Raw genomic sequence first — 22,694 nt, 5'->3', positions numbered from 1 at the left:
GGCCATAAGGTGGCGCTGCTTCAGACGTTTTTGAGTACTTTCAGGGCATGGGGTTAGAGATGCATACCATGTTTTGTAATGATATGTGAATGTGTTGGTAAAATATAGCATTTTTGGCCAAAAATCGAAATGGGCGACGCCCAAAATGGCTGACCTGTGAAATCAGACATCATTCGACTCGGCATGCTCTGCCGGATGTAATGAGACCAGTTTCATGAGTCTCGGACGAAAGGTTGAGACGTTATAAGCCAAAAAGCAAGTTTTTAGTATCTCCGGACCACTAGGGGGCAGTGCGCCGAAACTCCACAATTAACCTCAGACCCTAGTTTCATAACATATACCAAGTTTGGTGTGAATCGGTGAATGCGTTAGGGAGATATCGCCTCAAGTCCATTTTCGCAAGTTCTACGTTAAATTAGTTCGCAAGTTAAACGAAAACGGTTGGTCTAATCAACTTGAATTCCATAACTTTTGGTTGGCATGGTCTGTAGATCATGTGATTCAATTTTGGTGAAAATCAGAGACACGGCCTAGGACGAGTTCGATCAAATAGGTTTTTCGAAAAATTTAAAATAGCGCGAAAAAATTCATGACGGAAAATGACGTCATAGGGTGGGTTTGAATCGGACTGAGCCAAGGAATCAGAGGAAAAAAGAATTTTGATTGTAGCCCATTCGGTTCAAAAGTTATCATGATAAACATACGTGAAAGTTTGGACAAGTGGTGGCGCTAGAGAGTTTGATTTTGAGACTTCATATTTGGCCTGATTAATGTTAATACTGGCCTCTATCATTGTGCCAAATTATACAACTTTCCCGCATACGCCTATATGGGCTGCCATTCAAATCCGGCGGAAGAAACGGAAGAAGAAGAAGAAGAATAATAATAATAATAATAATAATAATAATAATAAGAACACTAACGAAAGCAATAGGTGCCTACGCACCTACGGTGCTTGGCCCCTAATAAGAACACTAACGAAAGCAATAGGTGCCTACGCACCTACGGTGCTTGGCCCCTAATAATAAGAACACTAACGAAAGCAATAGGTGCCTACGCACCTACGGTGCTTGGCCCCTAATAAGAACACTAACGAAAGCAATAGGTGCCTACGCACCTACGGTGCTTGGCCCCTAAAAATACAATTTCAAAAATATTTATTTAACACTGAACATTTTTTTTAACATTCCAGCAGATAATTTTCAAACAAAGCACAATATAACTTAAAATAAATAAATTAGTAAAATATTAAAATATTTTTATTTGTCCATCTTTGAAGCCCCCCTTCTTAAATAGCCTATGTTAGGCCTATAACTGCCTGCTCAAAGAATGTAACTGTATGTCTATGTTATGTATTTGTGTTTTTTGTGCTCTGTTTCTCTGTTTTCTCTCTCTCTCTCTCTCTCTCTCTCTCTCGCTCTGTTCTCCCGTATCTGCTCTCATGTATTCTCAGGTTCTGTTCATTGGTCCATTCAGCTGTCAGTCATTCCTCCCCGGTTACGTCACTCTTACGTCACATCCAATGAGCAAAGACCACCCGTGTTAAAAGCGCGCGCCAGACCACTCGTTCTTTCTTGCTTTCTTGCTTGCATTTTTCTCTTTTGCTGTTTTGTCGCTTGTTTGTATTTACCGCGTGCGTTTAGAAATAACCCCGTCTAACTGTGTTTTGTTGTTGCTTGTTTCTGTGTGCACGTTATCCGTCCGTTATTCGTACATTGTTCTTAGTTTATCGTTGTTTACGAGGCTTGGACGAAGCGGACAGGTAAGAAGGTCACGTGACATACATTTCGCAACACTCAGGACTACTCTGCTGTCTAGTACATTAGGTTAGGGGCGAGCGCCACTCCTTGTACTTTTTGGATAGATAGATAGAGTCGATTGTTAGGACTCGGAAGATCTTCGTGTGTTAATTATACTGTTTTTCACATAGTTAGTTAGCTAGATGCTTCTGGGAAGTTAGATTTAGTTTGGGTTTTGTTCTTTTCATTTCTTTAGCGCCGCCCGCGTCCCTTCTGCCAGCTCTCTTGTTTTTCCCGTCTTTATTTGTTTCAGTGTTGTACATATTGTAAATAGTATATTTTTGCTTTACTTACTTTTTCTTTATTTTTGATTAATTCGTTGTTGTTGTTCACTTTGGTATTGTAAATAAAAGCACACATTTTTTGGCATTACTTTGGTTGTCTTTCCACTCATTCACTGTTTATATAAATATATTTTAATTAAATAAATGTCAAACCCCACACCCTAGACTAACATCAGGGGTTTGTAACAGTCTACAACAACAAACGTGCATTGAATAGTGCAAAAAATGTGGATGACAACAAATGAATAACTGTCCTAGACATAAGCCTACTTAGCCTACTTCTTCAGGAAAAGTGTCAGGTTCTTCTTTATAAAAAGTAGCTTCTCTGCTGTCTCGCATGAAAGTCGGTTCTTCTTCTCATCGATGACATGAGATGCAGCACTAAACAGTCTCTCGCTGTCGGCTGTCGGTGCGCGGCTCATCTGTAGTACGAGCCCGTTTACTCTCTGCGCTGTTTTCATCTCCTGCGCTGTGCATCACCTGACCGTCTCCAACACCTAGCAGCTTTCCCAAGTCCACCTCGGCCTGGATCATTTCTCGTGTGCGCTGCTTTTTCCCCATATCCAAGTAATGATCTTATATATCGTGGATCAAGCACAGTCGCGATGAAGTACAGGTGTTCTGAGTCCGCCTGACTAAATCGTGCGCTGACAGCTTCTAAGAGCGCACTATTAGCTGATTTCACTCCGTGGTCTGTTTCAGCCTCTTTGTTTAAAAGACGCTTTAGTGCTGCAAGTAAATGTATGACGTACAGATGAGCTTATCTCTTTTGTTATCTGCTCAAAGGGGGCGAGAAGAGAGAGAACGTTCCTCCGGACAATTCAACAGAACAGTGTCTGCAAACGGCCGTTTTTGCCTCTTTCTCTTACACTTTAAAGCGCTTCCACACTGCTGACATGTTTGCTGCATAAAGCGCGCGCCTCTCACTCTACGCGGGTTACTATTTGATCGCGTCATTAAAAACGTCATTGTTCGGCAAAATTTATTCGAATTATTTCGGTTGCCGAATATTCGGTGCATCCCTAATCTCTGCTTGATCTCTGATGTTTGTTTGGTGTGTCCTGACAGCCCCTTATAACAGCCAGGCATAAGCAGGCATAAATGGCAGTACCTTCCAGAGCTCCTCCAGTTTGTTAATCTGCTGCGCCGTGATCTGCCGGGCCCTCAGCTGCTCCTGCTCAGACGGGATCTTCACCAGCCAGGAGAGAAAGCATCGGTCCTGGATGAGGGGCTGCCATTGAGAGCTGTCCCAGTTAATGTCCTTCAGACTGCTCTGACTGGCACACGGCTGCCTAAACACACAAACACACACACACACACAGACAACCATGAGAGCGACTGACGTTACATTAAAGATAAGAAATGGTTGACGCCTTATGACAAAACCAGCACCAGATAATGAAAATGATCAATGTGGTATATCCGCTTCGGGTAGTAAGGTTAAATTAGCACAAAACATTTAAAAACTAATGCAAGCTGTGTATCACCAAGTCAAATATAGGAATGCAGGGGAAAAGTGCACCATGGTGGCTCAGTGGTTAGCACTTTCACCTCAAAGCCAGAAGGTCGCTGGTTCGAGTCCCAGCTGGGTCAGTTGGCATTTCTGTGTGGAGTTTGCATGTTCTCCCTGTGTTGGTGTGGGTTTCCTACAGGTGCTCCGGATTCCCTTACAGTCAAACACATGCGCTATAGACCATTTCAATGTGGTGCGCAATAGACCATTTCAATGGGGTGATGTCATTGGCCCGTGAACATTTCCTGCTTGTTATCAAACTATTTCATAACTGTAATGAGGCAATTCAAGCATAACTCAAAGGTGCAGTAGGTGATCTGCCAAAATGTTAACCGCTTAGCATATTATCTTTGGACGCCGGGGAGGGACTGTGATTCAAAGCCACACCCCCTGAAATCAGCAGACAGACAACCCACTAGTTCATGTCAATCGCCAAATAACGTTAGTTAGTGCCAGCGCCGTGCAGGAATTACATTTATTACTTTGCCACACTTACATGCTATTTCAGAGCGAATATTCAGAGTAGCGGTAAACAGTATAGGGAGGCTGTCATTGTTCAAAAATGACCCAATGTGAATATAAAAGCAACTTCAGCTCAATAAAGCAGGTTAGGCGGAATAGCGCTATTTACTGGTGTTTTGTTGTTAAACTGAATATAAATCTACATTATAGATGCTGTAAAAGAACCTTATAAAACTGAGAATAATCACATCAATCTTTCAGCGGGAGATTTCAGTGGCTGAACAACACGTCTGTGCAAAGAAGTCAATCATAACCAAACACAATCTAACATAAGCTTAGCCTGACTAAGTTTTAACAACAATACCTGTCTAACAGTAATACTTCAGCCATGGTGTCGTCCTTCCTCCAGCGTGCTAAAGTGACTCTAATACTGATTCAGGTTTTTAAAACTTTCAATTCAGCATTTGATTTCTCCCGGTCCGTCTCGTGACCGCGCGACCGTTTTAAGGGCGAATTATACTCGCGCCTGGCTTTACAGTAATTGGGCCAAGCTCGTCTGTCCTTCGGCGCCTCTGGCTCCGACTCGGCATCGGCGAGTGGCCCGCAGCTCGATCGCGCGCATGCGTTTGTGATGCAGACGGGCACGCGCTAATGGAGGATCTGCGTGAACACATGCGCAGAAGTCCTAATCTACATATGCTGACAGACAGTCTGACCTGCCTATCGGAATTAAGGGAGATGACGGTCCGACTCTATTTAATTGGATGAACATTTTTTAGTTTTATGCTTTACCCAGAATATAAAAATACATATAAACACATTTAGATCATTTACTGTAATCATTACTATTGGACTGCGAAGAGACTTTCAACCAGCACAACAAAACATGCTTCTGAAGACAATCCCCTTCTGCACCTTTAATGTCAAAACGGCTATCATAACATTATCAATATGTGGCTTTTTTGATTCTCGGAAGCTATAGAAATTAAAAAATGTATAATAAGGAAATACGCTGTCAATGTATAAAATATAGAAAATATTATAATAGAGCATTTAGGTTTAATTTAAGCCTGTCAATCTAATTTAAATTATTTGAGAGCAATCTAGCATTTCAGCAATAATATATTCCCAAGCAAAGAATGGAAATTACATAACAGTTATTATACAGTTTTATAAATAAATTATAGAAACATTATTTCTTAAAGTTAACTGCTAGTGTCTGACTGGATTTTGCTTACCCAAATCCACATGTAAACGTGTAAATGCAAAAGTTTGGAATCATTTTAAAGAAAACCCTTTGAATTTTCATAAAACACTGTTGAAAGTGAGTAAAACAACTGTATATGTGTATATGTTGTGTGTGTTATAATAAACACATCCAAAAAAGGGGTGCTTTTTTGTAAACTCACATTTGAAAGTGTACCGTTTAAGGTTTGTGTGGTTTAGGTTGCTGTAATTAATTTTGTTGGTTCCTGCACATGTCAGTAATTATAGGAAAAAATAAAAACGTCTCTATCATAATCTATGCAAAAGTTATTCTATTCCAACTGATGAGAAAACGGAACCACTTATGGGGCTATAGGGCCAGTACGGACCCTTAAAATTTAAAGAATGCGGAAGTAAATGACGTCACAGACCCGGCACCCTGTACGCAGAGTTTAGGAGATTTTTTAACATCATTTAAAATAATATTTGTTATCATTCCTACCTTAAATGTTTTACTATATTCATGCATATACGTTCATCTTCATGAGAAATGTTAAGCAATCATGCTAGAATAAGTGGCAACTGAAATAAGCCTGGTTTCATACACTCACGCCCAGTTTCATTATGTAAAAATGAAAATACAGAAAATATAAGGGACTTCCCCATTTCACACTTTCTGTAATCATCTGATCACACACACGCTAGACAGTTTATAGGCTCACCGTTAACATTATAAATGCAAATTACAAACTTTAAAAAGTACATGGAGCAGCTAAAAAGTAGGCTTGGGCAGTATCCAAATTATGATACCATCAAACCTCCTCCCTATTTTACTCTGGTATCCGGTATTAACGTGCTTAATAAAAAAAAATATGACGTAAGGCTCAAACAGCGTCACCAAACTGTTGGCTTGTGCCTAAAATATTCAGAAACTGAATGCCGTACATGCGACCTTAGGTTTGCGGTCATCTGTTTGTCTTGTTTGTATTCTTCTGCGCGGGACACTCCTCACATTCGCACGCAGACAGACAGACAGACAGACACACAAACACACACAGACACAGACACACACACAGACACACACACAGACTTACACACACAGACACACACTCACACACAGACAGACTTACACAAAGACTTACACACACACAGACACACACAGACACACAGACTTACACACACACACACACACACACACACACACAGACTTACACACACAGACTTACACACACACACACACAGACACAGACACACAGACTTACACACAGACTTACACACACACACACACACACACACACACAGACTTACACACACACACACAGACACAGACACACAGACTTACACACAGACTTACACACAGACTTACACACAGACTTACACACACAGACACAGACACACAGACTTACACACAGACTTACACACAGACTTACACACAGACTTACACACACAGACACAGACACACACAGACTTACACACAGACTTACACACACAGACTTACACACACACGCACACTCACACACACACACACACACACACACACACACACACACACACACACAAGCGACGCATAGCACCCACACTCTCTCTATATCTCTCACACACACACAAACACACACACAAACACACTCTGCTCCCTTTCAAATTACACCAGAGTTACCGACTGCTCCCGCTTTATTCGGAAATGTATTCACGCACCGCAAGAAATCTGGTCGGCTCCCACGGTACAGCAGCGGGAATGCAGACCTCTAGTTCGTATTTACCACGTCTTCTTTTTCGTCCTGGCGAAACCGAAAACGCTGCCAAACTGCAGGTCACTTGGTGCGCGACTAGCCGTCTCACATCTCCCTCTCTCTCTCCTCCACACTGTCCCGTAATGACAATCACGCATACAAATTTGTAGGCAATAAATAAAGGATATTTAATACTTAATACTTGTCTCTGATTTAAGTGCATTGTTTTTTATGACGGTTTAACGGTATTGAAACTGACACCGTTGCTATTTTTAGATCCCGCGGTATACCATATTACAGTCCAAGCCTACTAAAAAGAGCATTTTTAATTGTTGTTACTAAACACAAACACTAAATCTCTCTTTACTGATACCTAAAAAGCATTATGGATATGGAACTTAAATATAAATTCACAGAGAAAGTATACGTTAACATTAAATTGAAAAATCTGTGCATATTTTCCAAAACAACTAACCACAGATTTATGGGATCAGAAAAATATCAATCTGTGAATCCACGGAAATACCAATTTGTGAACCAGAACGATTTGGTTTTTGAACGAGCGGTGTATTATTTTTACCTGCACAGAAGCACCACCACAGAGTCTGCTTTCGCCGGGATGAAGCCGAGCAGGAAGACGTTACGGCAGCCACAGTTGTAGCACTCCAGAACAGTCTCTCCCAGCGGCCCGTCCTTATGCAGCGTCACCTCCTTACATTTGGCCCTCACCAGGTGGTTCACAATATGACTAAAATAACAAATGTTTAAAAGTCATGAAATATGCGTGGGTTTCAATTCAACAACACAAACTGGATTACACGGATGCACTCACCTGCCAGAGGTGTTGCCGCGGCCGTTGCAAAACCACTTCTTGCTGGTGTTGCAGTAAACCACACATGCGGGATCATGGATTCCACAGTAGCTGCAGACAAATACAAATCACACAATGAACACTGAAGCATATTAGCATACACTCTGATTGAGAACCCACTTAATGGGATAGTTTCCTCAATATTTACTAAAAATTTGAACATTGAACAAGTTGTTCTGAAGTTTTATGAATTTCTTCTTGTTAAACACAACACAAGATATACTGAAGAATGCTGGGAAAATGCCACTATTGAGTTACATAGTATGGTATTTTTAGCAGTATATTATAAACTCCTAATATATTTATTTTTTGTAAAGTTTTTGTAAAGTTTTGTAAAGTTATGTAAAGTTTTTCCAGCATTCTTTAGAATATCTTGTGCTGCTTTATTGTACAATGGACTCTTCGCTAAGCCCTGTCCTTGAATGAATATTTTGTAATATAATTTCTTGTAACATTCTTATTGCATTAAACCAGGGGTCTCAAACTCAATTTACCTGGGGGGCCGCAGGAGGCAAAGTCTGGGTGAGGCTGGGCCACATAAGGGATTTCACAAAAAAAGTCCTCAAATGTCATTATTAACAGTTTTAATTATTTCTTCTGAACATGAAGTGTCCTGAACATTAATAGAACATTGAGTGAAGATTATGAACAGTTCTTCTGAACATGGCATCTTTTGCCTACTCCTTGCTGCCAGAGACTTGACAGCGCTTCTTCTCACAAATCTGAACCACATTTGGCTTTAGAGCGGAAGCAGTTGAGACCCTCAGTATGGCTTGAAGATGATCATCATTAAGTCTAGACCTGTACTTTGACTTATTGAAGTCCTAGGGAAAAAAGTGGGGGAACTCACTCAAAACTTCCATTCCCTCACCTAAAAAAAAGGCGTATATATGTATAAATAAAACACCCCCACCCCACTCCAGTCACATCAGTCTGTATCTACCTATAATATCAATATATATATAAGATGCGAGGCAGGCACGTGCACACATAGGGCTCAACCTGTGCAGAGCACATGCCCTTTTTAGTCTTGCATAGAAAGTGCCCTTCCAAAATGATCAAAAGTGCCCCCGCGACGCGACACACCCTCTGTCCTGCCCTTCAGTAGGCGCGCGACAACACAGCTCTTGAGTACGCGCGCGACAACACAGCTGATAAGAACGCGCGCGACAACACAGCTGATCAGAACGCGCGCGACAACGCGCATTGAGTGACAAGCGCGCTGTGTACGGATAGAATCAGCGGAGCGGGGAGCGCTCTCTCTCCCCGCTCCGCTGATTCTGTCAGAGTACAGCGGTCGGCGCGGGCCACAAAATATTGCACTGAGGGCCGCAAATGGCCCGCGGGCCGCGAGTTTGAGACCCCTGCATTAAACAGTAGTTTATAGGCCGGTTAAAGTTTTTGTAAAGAAATATTAGATTTATAGGTGTGCATTCTAACTTCTTATGCATAAAATGTGAGCTCCAATCTTTTTCTCGATTCAGACCTGTTGAATTCTTCTTTCATCATTTGCAATGTTTCCAAATTGCATTGTTTGTAATTTTTTGTTACCAATTTTTATATCTGTGTTATATTGTTTTCTGTGGTGGTTTATTTCGCTGTGGGGCCCCCTGATAAATAAGGGACTAAGCCAGAATAAAATGAATGGATGAATTTTTTGTCACTATACAAACAATGCTGTGGGTAACCAATCAGAGGCAAGTATTCCAGTGAAACGTGTATTACTCTATATCTCACTTATAATTACAGCACGTGTGATGAGGGCATGTGCGTCATCAGTACCTGCAGGCGTGCACCGGCAGGTCTTTAGTGTAGTAAGTGTCTTCCTCGTCCTCCTCAAAGTTCAGCTCGGCCAGAAGTTGGCTGGTTTTCCCCACTGCATCTTCTCCATTGGGCAGAACTCCATCAGGCCCGTTCACCTGAAAACAAGATAAGCAATTTCAGCATTATAGATGCGCCCTTTGCAGTAAAAACTGAAAACATACACTCAAAGAGAAAGTATATGTTAACATTATATTGAAACATCTGCTCATATCTTCCAAAACAACCAACAGAGTAAAGAGATCAGAAAAATATCAATCTGTAAACATTTATTATATTTTAAATGAGGAAAATTAACCCGTGTTATAGATTTGACCAAAAGTACACAACTAGGGATGCAACGATTAACCGGTTTCACTATTAACTGCGATTTAATTCATCATGGTTAATAAATCATAAAGGCTTCTCAACACTGTGTTCTTGCATAGAACAAAACTGCAGCAACTAAAAGTTATGCCAACTGTGCACTAGTTTGTACACCAAGATTAATAACCGTGTACACTGGACTAACTATGACTGAGGTTATTAATTAAGGCAAGCTCGTTCAAGATCATTATTTTTAACGGAGGGAAGCGCACAACGCATTCATGCTTTTCAGTGGGCTTTTGTGACCGCGGGAACTGCATACGGCTGAAGTTTGAGGAAGAAGCAATGGAAAGTACACAGGTGATAGTTTCGGCGCTGGGTCTATTTTTGCCGCGCTGCACACACTCAATTAACAATGCATTGATATGACCAAAAACACAGTGAATGACAGTAAAAAGTAGCAATTTCACAAAATAAATGTGTCAACAATGTCCAATGATTTTTATTTAGTCGATCAAATGAACGTTTAAAATGTGAACAAATAGGCCCAAACAACAAAACCAAATTTAAAATAATTTTAATTTTAAACTAGTGGGGTTTTGAAATCAATTAATGCAAATAATCGTGATAACTGTGATTATTTCTTAGACTATAATCATACAACCAAAATTTATAATTGTTGCATCCCTATACACAATTCTGTGAATTTAACTGCACAACAGGCGAGGGAGTGGCGCCTCACAGCAAGAAGGTCGCTGGGTCGATCCTTGGCTCAGTGGGCGTTTCTGTGTGGAGTTTGCATGTTCTCCCTGCATTTGCGTGGGTTTCCTCAGGGTGCTCCGGTTTTCCCCACATTCCAAAGACATGCGGTACAGGTGAATTGGGTAGGCTAAATTGTCCGTAGTGTATAAATGTGTGGGTGAATGTGTGTGTGGATGTTTCCCAGAGATGGGTTGCGGCTGCGTAAAAATGTGCTGGATAAGTTGGCGGTTCATTCCACTGTGGCGACCCCGGATTAATAAAGAGACTAAGCCTATGAATGAATGAATAACTGCACAACCCAAATGAAACAATGCTCATCAAGAGGATAAGATTTGACTCACCATTGAACAAATAGAATTGATTTTATTTTACCCTTGCATTTATGAGGGAAAAAAGCTTCATTATGGATGTGACATTTCTCCATTATGGATGTGACAGATGTGAAATTGGCACTTGTGTGATTTTGGTAAATCAAATATAATTGTTTGAAAGCACTGACAGAGACATTTTTGAGTATTTACAGTACCGTCACATACAAGCCTACACAAACAACCTAGAAAAGGCTTCACTATTTTATTAAAACTATTATTTTCATGGAAAGGTGGACATTTGCATGGAATTGCTCATTTACACTTAACACCAAGATTTGTACAAAACAGAAAGCTATCAATCTTTTATATGTAATAGTTAACTGATCAAACAAATACTTATGAATGTAAATAAGATCGTATCTGGTGACCTTGGTACTTATATTGTATGTCGTTTTGTCTTTATGTGCCATTTAAAAGTGTTTTTGTTTTGATTTAATTAAGAAAAAAAAAACGAAAGCTAAATTAGCACAACCGTGAAAACAGGAGATTCAATCCAGTGCACATTTTAAACTGAAAACACACACATCTGCAACTTACACCAGCACTGCAGCTCAATCAAGTATAAATAAACACCGCATTTACTAAAGCAACACGACTTACTCAGCATCACGCAGCACCTACCAGCATATAACAAATGCTCTCAGAAAATATATACTTGGAAACTAAATTTAATGTGCAAAAACCTGATACAGCACAGCTAATTATTAAAGCAAACATTACAACATTGTTAAATAATTTCCCTTATAAACACAGGAGAGTTAAAAAAAACAAGTCGCCTTAGAAATAAATAAATATAACAAATTTGTTTTGTTTACCAATGCATTTTAATTGTCTATTTTAAAGCCTCTTTATTCAAATATCTCTGAATTATTGTAAATGTTTTTTTAATCAAATATTTCTATTGACTACCTATAGCAGACCCTCACCTTATTTCTAATTAAATTATTATTTTTTAAAATCTGCAGAATATGAAATATTTCTTTTTATGCATATGACAGACACAAAAGCATTTGTTATTGCACAAAAAGCTGACATAATGCACATTATAATTATTATTAAAGCAAAAATAATAGTTAAATAAAAATAATAAGTGAAATTGAAATCACCTGCATGCTTAAAAACAAGCAGCTTAGTAATAAATAAATACTTTTTTACTATTTACTAATGTATTTAAACATTCTTAAAAACCATTAAATTAAAGAACCTGCATTTTTACAAATCAAGCAGTCTAATAATAACGAAATTATTATATTTTTCTGTTTATAATGTATTTTGATAGTCTAAAAGCTTTAGTTTATGCGAGTGCTATACCAGCATGCAGCGAGTTTATTTGTGTGAGTGTTAATTTGGTTGTTTACGTGAGGATCGAGTATATATGTATGTGCGTTTGTTAATGTGGGAACATATGCACGGATCGAGTGACAAATGGTGCAATGTATAAGATCTTATATACATATAAAAAAAAAATACATATATGCAAATTTATAACGAACTACCAGAAATGAGTTTAAAAATCATACCACGGTTATTAAAAAAATTCTATCACGATATATAGATATTGAATTATTGTCCAGCCCTAGTCTATCATGATAGCTGTGATCGCAGCTGCCATTTATCAGCGTCACTCACCTGTGAACAGCGCCAGAGCGTTAGAGCTAGGGATGCTCATTTCGGTTAATTTTGCTAACCGACAACCGCCACTAGTTAATCGGTTATTAGCGGTTAACTGGTCAGATTTCTATTAAGTTTTTTTAAACAAATTGACGTGTCTATTTTGTGTCTGACACATTAAATATTGCATTCTAAAATACTGATTTATTTTAACATGCTAGCATATTAATAACAGAACATAACAACAGAGCATCTTCACGCACCTGCAGTTTTTTCAATACCACAAAAGAACAGAATAAACTAAATGAAATGAATTAATTAAATAGGCCAGCCCTAAATTATTTTCACTTAAATATTTCATTTATATTACAAAACGAAAACACTTACTGATTATTTTTAATAACTGGCATAGGCTGTTTTTTTCCATGTGTTTTTTTCTCCCGTCAAATAAAAAAATCGCAGACTTCCTCAAATCGCTCGCTCCATGGAAAATAAGCATTTATTTAATGCCCCGTTGTTATTATTGTATCAGAATCCTTGTTATATTTTTAATAGAAATCATTATTTTAAAGATTATGCCTTGACATGTGGTTTCCTCTCTCTCGTGCGGTTCAAGTGCGTGCGCTGCGTGATGAAAAGACAATGACAACGCGCACATATGTTCACTTTTTGTAAACATTTTTGTTGTTTAAATATGATATTGCATTAATGTGCATACATGCTTTATAAGCTGTAAAATAAAAGGTAAAGCCTATTTGTTGTGTTTATGACGCAGGAGGTGATCAGCATCAGTGCTGGTTTAGCATCAACTCCTCTGTATCAAACAGCAATATTCATCTTCCATGTTGCTGCTATATGTCTGTAGGCACGTGTGGTCATACGTTATCGTCCCGCAAGTTAAGTATGTCTTGCAGTTGTACAAAAGGCAGATCACAGCAAACACGCTTTTCCATTCCAAAAACGCAAGGCGCACCTCACTGCCTTTATTGTTGACAAGAAAAAAAAAAGAAGAAAAGCATGGTCCTCTTTTTTTTTTGTCACTATGAAACGACTGAATTAGCTGGGTATGCAGAGCAATATACCTTTATCTATAAATAAAGTATAATTATGGAAACTGTGTTCATCTTAACTGAAAGCTACATCGTGTTTGCAGGCTTCACGGCATGCACCTGTCTATCAGTAGCGCATGAAGAATGAATGTAGCGGAATAAAAGTTCTCTGTAGTTCTCTTGACAACACAAACTGCTGCTCTGGTATGAGCCGCGTGCAAAAAACTTGCGGCTTTTGGTAAACCATTCAAAAGATGCCCCTCTTAACGCAAAAAAACACATTTGATCGGCCCCTTATGCAGCCAAACAAAAAATTATGAAACGGTATTTTTAATCGTTTAACTGATCCCATTAATCGGTTACAAACGCACCCGTTTGGTTGACAGTTAATCGATTATTTTGAGCATCCCTAGATAGAGCCAATCGCAGCCTTTTCTGTTGAGCGCGAGACCAATCAAAGGCGTGTAAGAAAGAATTCGCTAGACAAGGCTCAGAAAGCGAGCGGAATATTTATATTTGTTTATTTGCTATAAATGCTTGTGTACAGTTGACATATCTGACTGCTTATATGAAAGAACAAAATTGTATTATAAATAGTATAAATATATTTACACATTTTAATACAAAAATTGCTGTGCTGTGAAGAAAATATAAAACTGTGTACGGAAAGCATCGACAATGCACCATGATGCACCGAGATATCGATGACATAATCGTAACAGAACCGTGAGAACAGTGTAGGTTCACAGCTCTAATATATACGTTTAATTTTCAGGAAATCACAAGTTTGTAGAATAGGCAATATGTATTTGTATTTATTCCTTAATGTAGAAAGGCTGATATAGTGCACATTGCTATTAGGTCAAGAACAACAACATAGTTATGTTAATTTTTACCCTGGAAAATATCTGGAAGTTTCAAACACAACCCCTTAATACATCCTCAAACACATCCTTATAATATCAGTGTATTTCACCCAAGTATCTCTGAAACAAACAGCAAACACGAGTGATGCAGCTACTCACATAAACTTTAAAATTACACACGTGACAGATTTATAAGGTTATAAAACCAGCATCAGACCGAATAAAGTTTCCTTAAACAGAGTGCATCACCAATACAGTAAACAACAACACACATCTAACAGCTGCACATTACCAAAGATATAACACAAACATTGACAATAAAACCATAATAACATGAAGTTTAACCTTTTCATCAATGCAATTTATTATTAACACCATAAAAGTCCCTGAGGAAGTTCGAAATTCACCTGAGATCTGCTACTAGCCTACCAAAACAAATTCACAGACGTACCAAACATCTCACTAATCATCATAACACAACATTTTGTATATTTAATTGAATGTAACATTAAATTATATACTTTTAAAATGCTGAAACGGTTCATAAATGTCCTGAAAAAGTATGCAAATTCTGCTGCTAGTCAACCAAAACAAGATAACTGACACAACAAGCACAAACATCACAAACACCTCACTAATCATAACACAACAATGTTACCTTTAGATAAAGGTATAAGTAAACTACACATTTTAAAGCACTAAAACAGTTCATAAAAGTCCAAGTACGCAACTTTACCTGAGATTTGCTGCTAGCCAACAAAAACAAGCTAACTGATGTAATAAATCCATCACAAATCCTAACACAAACATTTTGTTTACATTAATGCATTAGTACATAAACATTACATATATTTTTAAAATGCTAAAACAGTTTATAATAGTTCCCTGAAGTAAGCAAATTCGCCTGAGATCTGCTGCTAGCCAACCAAAACAAGCTAACTGACACAACAAACACAAACGTCAACAATCATAACACAACAATTTGTATATTTAGATTAACTTAACATTATGCGATATACTTTTAAACGCTAAAATAGACTCTAAGAGTTTCCGAAGTACGCACGCAATTTCCCCTGAGTTCTGCAGCTAGCCAACCAAAACAAGCAACTGACAACTGACATGACATCTATTAGCAACCATAATACAACAATCTGTTTATTTACTTTAACGTTTCAGTACAAGTTTTTAAATCGTCAAAAGACTTTAAAAAAAAGTCCCCAGTATGTAACGTTACGCAAACATCTGCGGTGAGCAAACCAAAAAAAGCTAACTGACTAACATTAACAAATCCATCACGAATCACAACAAAACAATTTGTACATTTAATTAAGCATAACTGTACATTATATACTTTTAAAATGGCAAAACAGTTCATAAAAGTCCCCCTACAAAAGTACGCAAAGTTCACCTGAGATCTGCTGTTAGCCAACCAAAACAAGCTAATTAAAGTAACAAACCACTACACAACAAAGTTAATTTAGATATTAATAAACAAAATATTTCTGAAATGCTAAAACAGCTCATAAAAGCCACTAAAAGTACTGCAAATTCACCTGAAAACTGCTGCTAGTCAATGAAACAAGCTAACTGACGTAACAAACACCTCACTAATCATAACACAACAAAGTCATATTTAGTTAAAGGTATTAGTAAACTACACATTTTAAAGCACTAAAACAGTTCATAAAAGTTCCCAATAAAGTAACGTTACGCAAATTCACCTGAGATTTGCAGCTAGCCAACAGCTAGTTTAAGTAATAAATCAATCACAAATCCTAAAATAAACATCTTGATTACTTTAACGCATTTGAACATTTTATTCATGTAAAAAGCTAAAACAGTTCATAAAAGTCCCCCAATGCAACTAACGTCACGCAAATTCACCTGAGATCTGTTCAAAACAAGATTACTGATGTAACAAACACATCAGCAATCATAACACAACAATTTGTATATTTAGTTGAATGTAACATTAAATGATACTTTCAAAACAATGAAACAGTTTATAAGAGTCCCCCAAAGAATGCAAATTCATCTGTGATTTTCATTACAAATCCTAAAATAAACATCTTGTTTATTTTGATTAACGTATTTGTACATTAATATAAAAAATATATCTAATTTTTTTTTTAAACGCTAGAGCGGTTCATAAGTCCCCGATTAAGCAACGTTAACTTTACTCAAATTCACCAGATATCTTCTGCTGGCCAGCCAAAACAAGATAACTGATGTAAGAAACTTAAACATCAGCAATTAAAACACAACAATTAGTATATTTAAGTAAATGTAACATTAAATTATATACTTTTAATATGCTTAAACAGTTCATAAAAGTCCTGGAGGAAATAACGTTACGCAAATTCATCTGAGAGCTGCAGCTAGCCAACAAAAAAAAAAAAAAAAAATCAAGCTAACTGACCTAACAAGTCCATCACAAATGTTAAAGCAAACATTTTGTTCACTTTGTTTAACGTATTTGTACACTAACACAATATATATTTTTAAACCGCTAAGAGTTCATAAAAGTCGCTAAATAACATTGCGCAAATTCACCTGCGATCTGCTGCTAGCAAACCAAAACAAGATAACTGACGTAACAAACACATCAGCAATCATAACACAACAATTTGTATATTTAATTGAATTAAACATTAAATTACATACTTTTAAAACGCTGAAACAGTTCATATAATTCCCCCTGAGTACGCATATATATATATATTTATATATATATGTATTTATATATATTCTTAAATGATAAAACGGTTCATAAAAGTCCCTGAGAAAGTAACTTTAACTTAACTCAAATTCACCAGATCTTCAACCAGCCAACCAAAACGAGACAACTGACGTAACAAACTCAAACATCAGCAATCATAACACAACAATTAGTATATTTAACTAAACGTAACATTAAATTATATACTTTTAAAACACTAAAACAGTTCATAAGTCCATGAGGAACTTACATTACGCCAATTCATCTGAGATCTGCTGCTACCCAACCAAAACAAGCTAATTGACATAACAAATCCATCACAAATCCTAATTTAAATACCTTGGTTTACTTTGTTTAACGTATTTGTATACATTTTTTTTAACGCTGATCAGTTCATAAAAGTCCCTGAGGAAGTAACGTTAACTTTACTCAAATTTACCTGAGATCTGCTGCTAGCCAACCAAAACAAGATAACTGACGTACCAAACACATAATAAATTAACACAACAACTTGTATATTAAGTTAAAGGTAACATTAACGTTATATACTTTCAAAACGCTGCAACAGTTCATAAGAGTCCCCCGAGTACACAATTTCACCTGTGATTTTCATCACAAATCCCAACATAAACATCTTGTTTATTTTGATTAACCTATTTGTACATTGACAATTTTTTTCTTAATTTTTTTCAATGCTAGAATAAAAGTCCCCAGAGGAAGTAACGTTAACTTTACTCAAATTCACCTGATATCTTCTGCCAGCCAACCAAAACAAGATGACTGACATAACAAGCACAATGATCGGCAATCATAACAATTTGTAAATTTATTTAAATGTAACATTAAATTATATACTTTTAAAATGCTAAAACAGTTCATAATAGTCTCTTAGGAACTTACATTACGTAAATTCACCTGAGATCCGCTGCTAGTAAACCAAAACAAGATAAATGATGTACCAAACACATAATAGATTAACACAACAACTTGTAAATTTAGTTCAATGTAAAATTAAATTTTATACTTTAAAAACGCTAAAACAGTTCATAAGAGTCCCCCCCCAGTGCACAATTTCACCTGTGAGTTTTATCACAAATCCTAACACAACAACTTGTATATTAAGTTACAGATAACTTAATATACAATATACATCTTGTTTATTTTGATTATTTTGTACAGTAAAATATTTTTTTCTGAATTTTTTTAAACGCTAGAAAAGTTCATAAAAGTCCCCGAGGAAGTAACGTTAACTTTACTCAAATTCACCTGATATTTTCTGCCAGCCAACCAAAACAAGATAACTGACGTAACAAACACAAAGATCAGCAATCAAAACAATTTGTAAATGTATTTAAATGTAACATTAAATTATATACTTTTAAAATGCTAAAACAGTTCATAAGAGTCTCTGAGGAACTAACGTAACGCAAATTCACCTGAGATCTGCTGCTAGCCAACCAAAACAAACTAATTAACGTAACAAATCCATCACAAATCCTAAAATAAACATCCTGTTTACTTTGTTTAACGCATTTGTACATTAACAATATTTTTAAACGCTGAACAGCTCATAAAAGTCCTTGAGGAAGTAACGTTAACTTTACTCAAATTCACCTAAGATCTGCTGCTAGCCAACCAAAACAAGATAACCGACGTGACAAACACACAATAAAATTTAACACCACAACTTGTATATTTCGTTAAATGTAATTAACTAAATGATATACTTTTAAAATGCTGAAACAGTTCATAAGAGTCCCTTAAGGAAGTAGGCAAATTCACCTGAGATCTGCAGCTAGCCAACCAAAACAAGCTAACTGTTAACTGATATAAGTTAACAAATCTATCATGAATCGCAACACAACTATTTGTTTATTTAATTGTACGAAGGAGTACATTATATACTTTTAAAACTCTAAAACAGTTCATAAAAGTCCCCCTAAGGAAGTACGCAAATTCACCTGAGATCTGCTGCTAGCCAACCAAAACAAGCTAACTAGCGTTGCAAACTCCTCGCTAACCACAACACAACCTTTTAGTATATTAAGTTAAACGCTTTAGCACACTATAGACACTTTTAAAACGCTAAACCAGCTGCCAAAAGTTCCTCTGACAACTGTTTCTGAGAGGCGGCCTGCTCCGTCGACGCTAACAGCTAACGGCTGCTAGCTCGCCATATTTGGACTCAAACGTGCTCGAGTCCACCCGACAGAAGGCTCGTCCGACTTTTTTGGGAGTTTATACCTGGTTGTCGAGCTGACTCTGTGTCTGGCCTTGCGTCTGGGTCTGGCTGGGCAGCGTAAAATCGGTAAACTCGAACTCGGAGCCCTGCGTGTCGGCCCCGAGCAGCTCCGCTTCCTCGGTGTCCAGGAAGGTGAGCGTCTGCGAGCTCGGCCCGTACGCCTCCACACTCATCTTTATATTCTCTCTTCTCCACTGGACGCCCTTTATTTCGCAAAAAACAAAAACAGCGAATAGTCCCGCGAGGAAAGGAGCCGAGCGATGCGCGTTTGTTTTGTTTGTTTTGGTTGTACGTGAAGAGAAGGAAACGGCGCGCGGCGGGCTCGTGCAGATTCAGAAATGAAAGCAAACGATTCCGGAGAAGATTCGACTCCCACTCGGGAGAGCGCGACGCGCGCTGACGTCACGGGCCATGCGACGGACGCGCAAAAGAGCGTGATTACGTCCACACGCGACTTCTATTTGTAATTTATTTACATTTTTCTTTTCTCGTTTAACCCTTTTTAAGGACCGTGAAGTGATTTTGTTGTAAAGTGAAAAATGTACATTGCTGGTCCACACACGACTGTGATGTTTAAACATTTGTTTTTGTTATTATTTTATGTTTTACTTTGTTTTGTTTTACTTATTGGGTCTCTCTACTTATATATAACACTGTTATGCACTTCATATATTTCTATGTAGACCCCTAGCATTGTTACGCATGTGTCACTCATGCGTTGATTAAAAAAAAGCCCTATAACTTCAGTACTTTATTTTTGTTTACTTGCACTTTTACTATATATACAGCCGATATACAGCAATATCGCACTGCTACGAGTGTGATATTGCGTTTATACAACAGTTTGATGGGATAATTGTGTATATAAAAACAATATCAAACATGGAGAGTCTTAAAAACCCTTTTGTATGAGGAACTACTTTCTTCCGCGTTGGATTCAAATCATAAGCTGACAGTTAATCAGTTGAGCGTGCATCTTTTAAACTTTAGATCTGTAGTGTCTGCTTTTTGCTGGCTGTATGTGGGCGGAGTAATACACAAAGCGTAAAGAGGCTGTACGGGTGCTGATATTACTTAAATATATCACAGCGATCAGCCAATCAGATTTGAGAACCAGACAGAACTGTTGTATGTATATATATATATATATATGTATATTTATATATATATATATATATATATATATATATATATATATATATATATATATATATATATATATATATATATATATATATGTATGTATGTATATATATATATATATATATATATATATATATATATATATATATATATATATATATATATATATATATATATATATACACACACTCACACACACAGTTAAAGTCAGAATTGTTAGCCTGCCTGAATTATTAGACCGCTCTGAAAACCTCTCTGAATAGACGGCAAGGAAATATATCCAAAAAACAAAACATTTCATATGAGAAATTATTTTAAGTAGCTGAGAAGAAGATACTGGCTTAAAATTTGTGAAACTGCTGGATGGAGGGACTGAATTAGAATAATCTATGACAGCAGAACTGAGGTGGGATTGAATATTTTGTATTTTCTGAGCAAAAAATTCAGAGAAATGTATGCACGTCTCCAGATTGACAACAGGAACTAAGCAAACAATTGGGTTAAGAACTTAATTTTTGGTTTTAAAAAGGACTTTTGGCCTTTTTGCTTTTTTTGGCAATTAAGTTTGAAAATTATTTAGATTTAGCCTTACTGACCGAGTCTTGATATGCATTTTAGCAGTCTTTTAAAATCTAGTAGGAAACCTGGAGCCCATCCTTTTTCCACCTGCGCTCAGCCCTTCTGCACGCTTGCCTGAAAAATCCCCCCAAAATAATATTTGACTAGATATTCTTCAAGACACTTCTATACAGCTTAAAGTGACATTTAAAGGCTTCACTAGGTTAATTAGGGTAACTAGGCAGGTTAGGGTAGGCAAGTTATTGAATAATGATGGTTTATTCTGTGGACTATCGAAAAAATAGATAGCTTAAATGGACTATAATTTTGTCCGTAAAATGGTGTTTAAAAAAATTAAAATTTTATTATTTATTTTTAAAAAATTATTCTAGCCGAAATAAAACAAATAAGACCTTTTCCAGAAGAAAAAATATTATCAGACATACTGTGAAAATTTCCTTGCTCTGTTCAACATAATTTTGAAAATATTTTAAAAAGAAGAAAAAAATTTAATGATCTAGTCAAATATTATTTAGTGTCATCATGGCAAAGATAAAATAAATCAGTTATTAGAAATGAGTTATTAAAACTATTATGTTTAGAAATGTGTTGAAGAAATCTTCTCTCCACCCCTCACCGACAAAGGTCCAGAATTTGTCCCATACACGAGCTCATTTGTCCTATTTTGACTGCTACGCTATAATAAATTGTAAAAATAACAGCCGTAGAAGGCTTTAAGACCAAGTGGAATCCTCTGTTGGCTGTTGCTTCAGCGTGACTGAGGAAAGTTTAATGTGCTGGCCAGATTGTGTTTGCCTAATAAATGACAGTAGGCTAGTTTTTTATTTTAAACTTGAACAGCATCCTTTTTTTCTAATGATATAAGATGTAAAGAATTTGTATTTGGAAAAAAAGTATTATTCTGTTTTTTTTACCTTTAGGAAATGTTTTTGGTATATCAAAAAGTGTGGTTGATGACCATCCGACAAGCTAATCCAGCAAGAGATGGTACTTAAAAAGTATTTAAACCTCATAATTAAATAGACAATGAGGCTAATAACTGCAAAAAGGTCCATATTTTAAGAAAAAGAAACCCACCCCATTCACCAGGCTGGCTACGGCCCTGCATATATATATATATATATATATATATATATATATATATATATATATATATATATTGAAACCAGAAGTTTACATACACTCTAAAAAAAGGAACATAACCATTTTTAAAATGTCTGATGGTAAATCATACTAAATGTTTACTATTTTAGGTCTGTTAGGATTACCTAAATCATTTACATTTGCTAAATGCCAGAATTATGAGAGTAAATTAATGTTTTATTAATGTCTAGACAGTCAAAAGTTTACACACATTTTC

The 22,694-nt window shown here is 36.9% G+C and overlaps 2 protein-coding genes across 4 annotated transcripts in view; one reads left to right on the top strand and one right to left on the bottom strand.

Annotated features, from left to right (window-relative positions):
* Positions 1 to 19,968, bottom strand: part of upf1 (UPF1 RNA helicase and ATPase) — a 78,305-nt gene extending 58,337 nt beyond the window's left edge. For 2 of the 3 annotated variants that reach the window (XR_015477668.1, XM_087239175.1), the window contains exons 1-5: positions 19,615 to 19,968; positions 9,648 to 9,784; positions 7,827 to 7,916; positions 7,575 to 7,742; positions 3,195 to 3,375 (exon numbers count right to left, since the gene is read on the bottom strand). Coding sequence is in view for 2 of the 3 variants with exons in the window: in XM_087239175.1 (XP_087095301.1) it covers positions 3,195 to 3,375; positions 7,575 to 7,742; positions 7,827 to 7,916; positions 9,648 to 9,784; positions 19,615 to 19,785 (747 nt within the window). In the remaining variant the exon portion in view is untranslated. 3 annotated transcript variants of the gene reach the window in all.
* Positions 1 to 22,694, top strand: part of pip5k1cb (phosphatidylinositol-4-phosphate 5-kinase, type I, gamma b) — a 754,787-nt gene that overhangs the window by 499,487 nt on the left and 232,606 nt on the right. The window lies entirely within an intron of this gene.

The sequence above is a fragment of the Danio rerio genome, chromosome 2 (assembly GCF_052040795.2).
Source record: "Danio rerio strain M-AB ecotype USA chromosome 2, GRCz13ab, whole genome shotgun sequence".
Lineage (NCBI taxonomy): Eukaryota > Metazoa > Chordata > Actinopteri > Cypriniformes > Danionidae > Danio > Danio rerio.
This window is presented reverse-complemented; position numbering and strand designations above follow the sequence as displayed.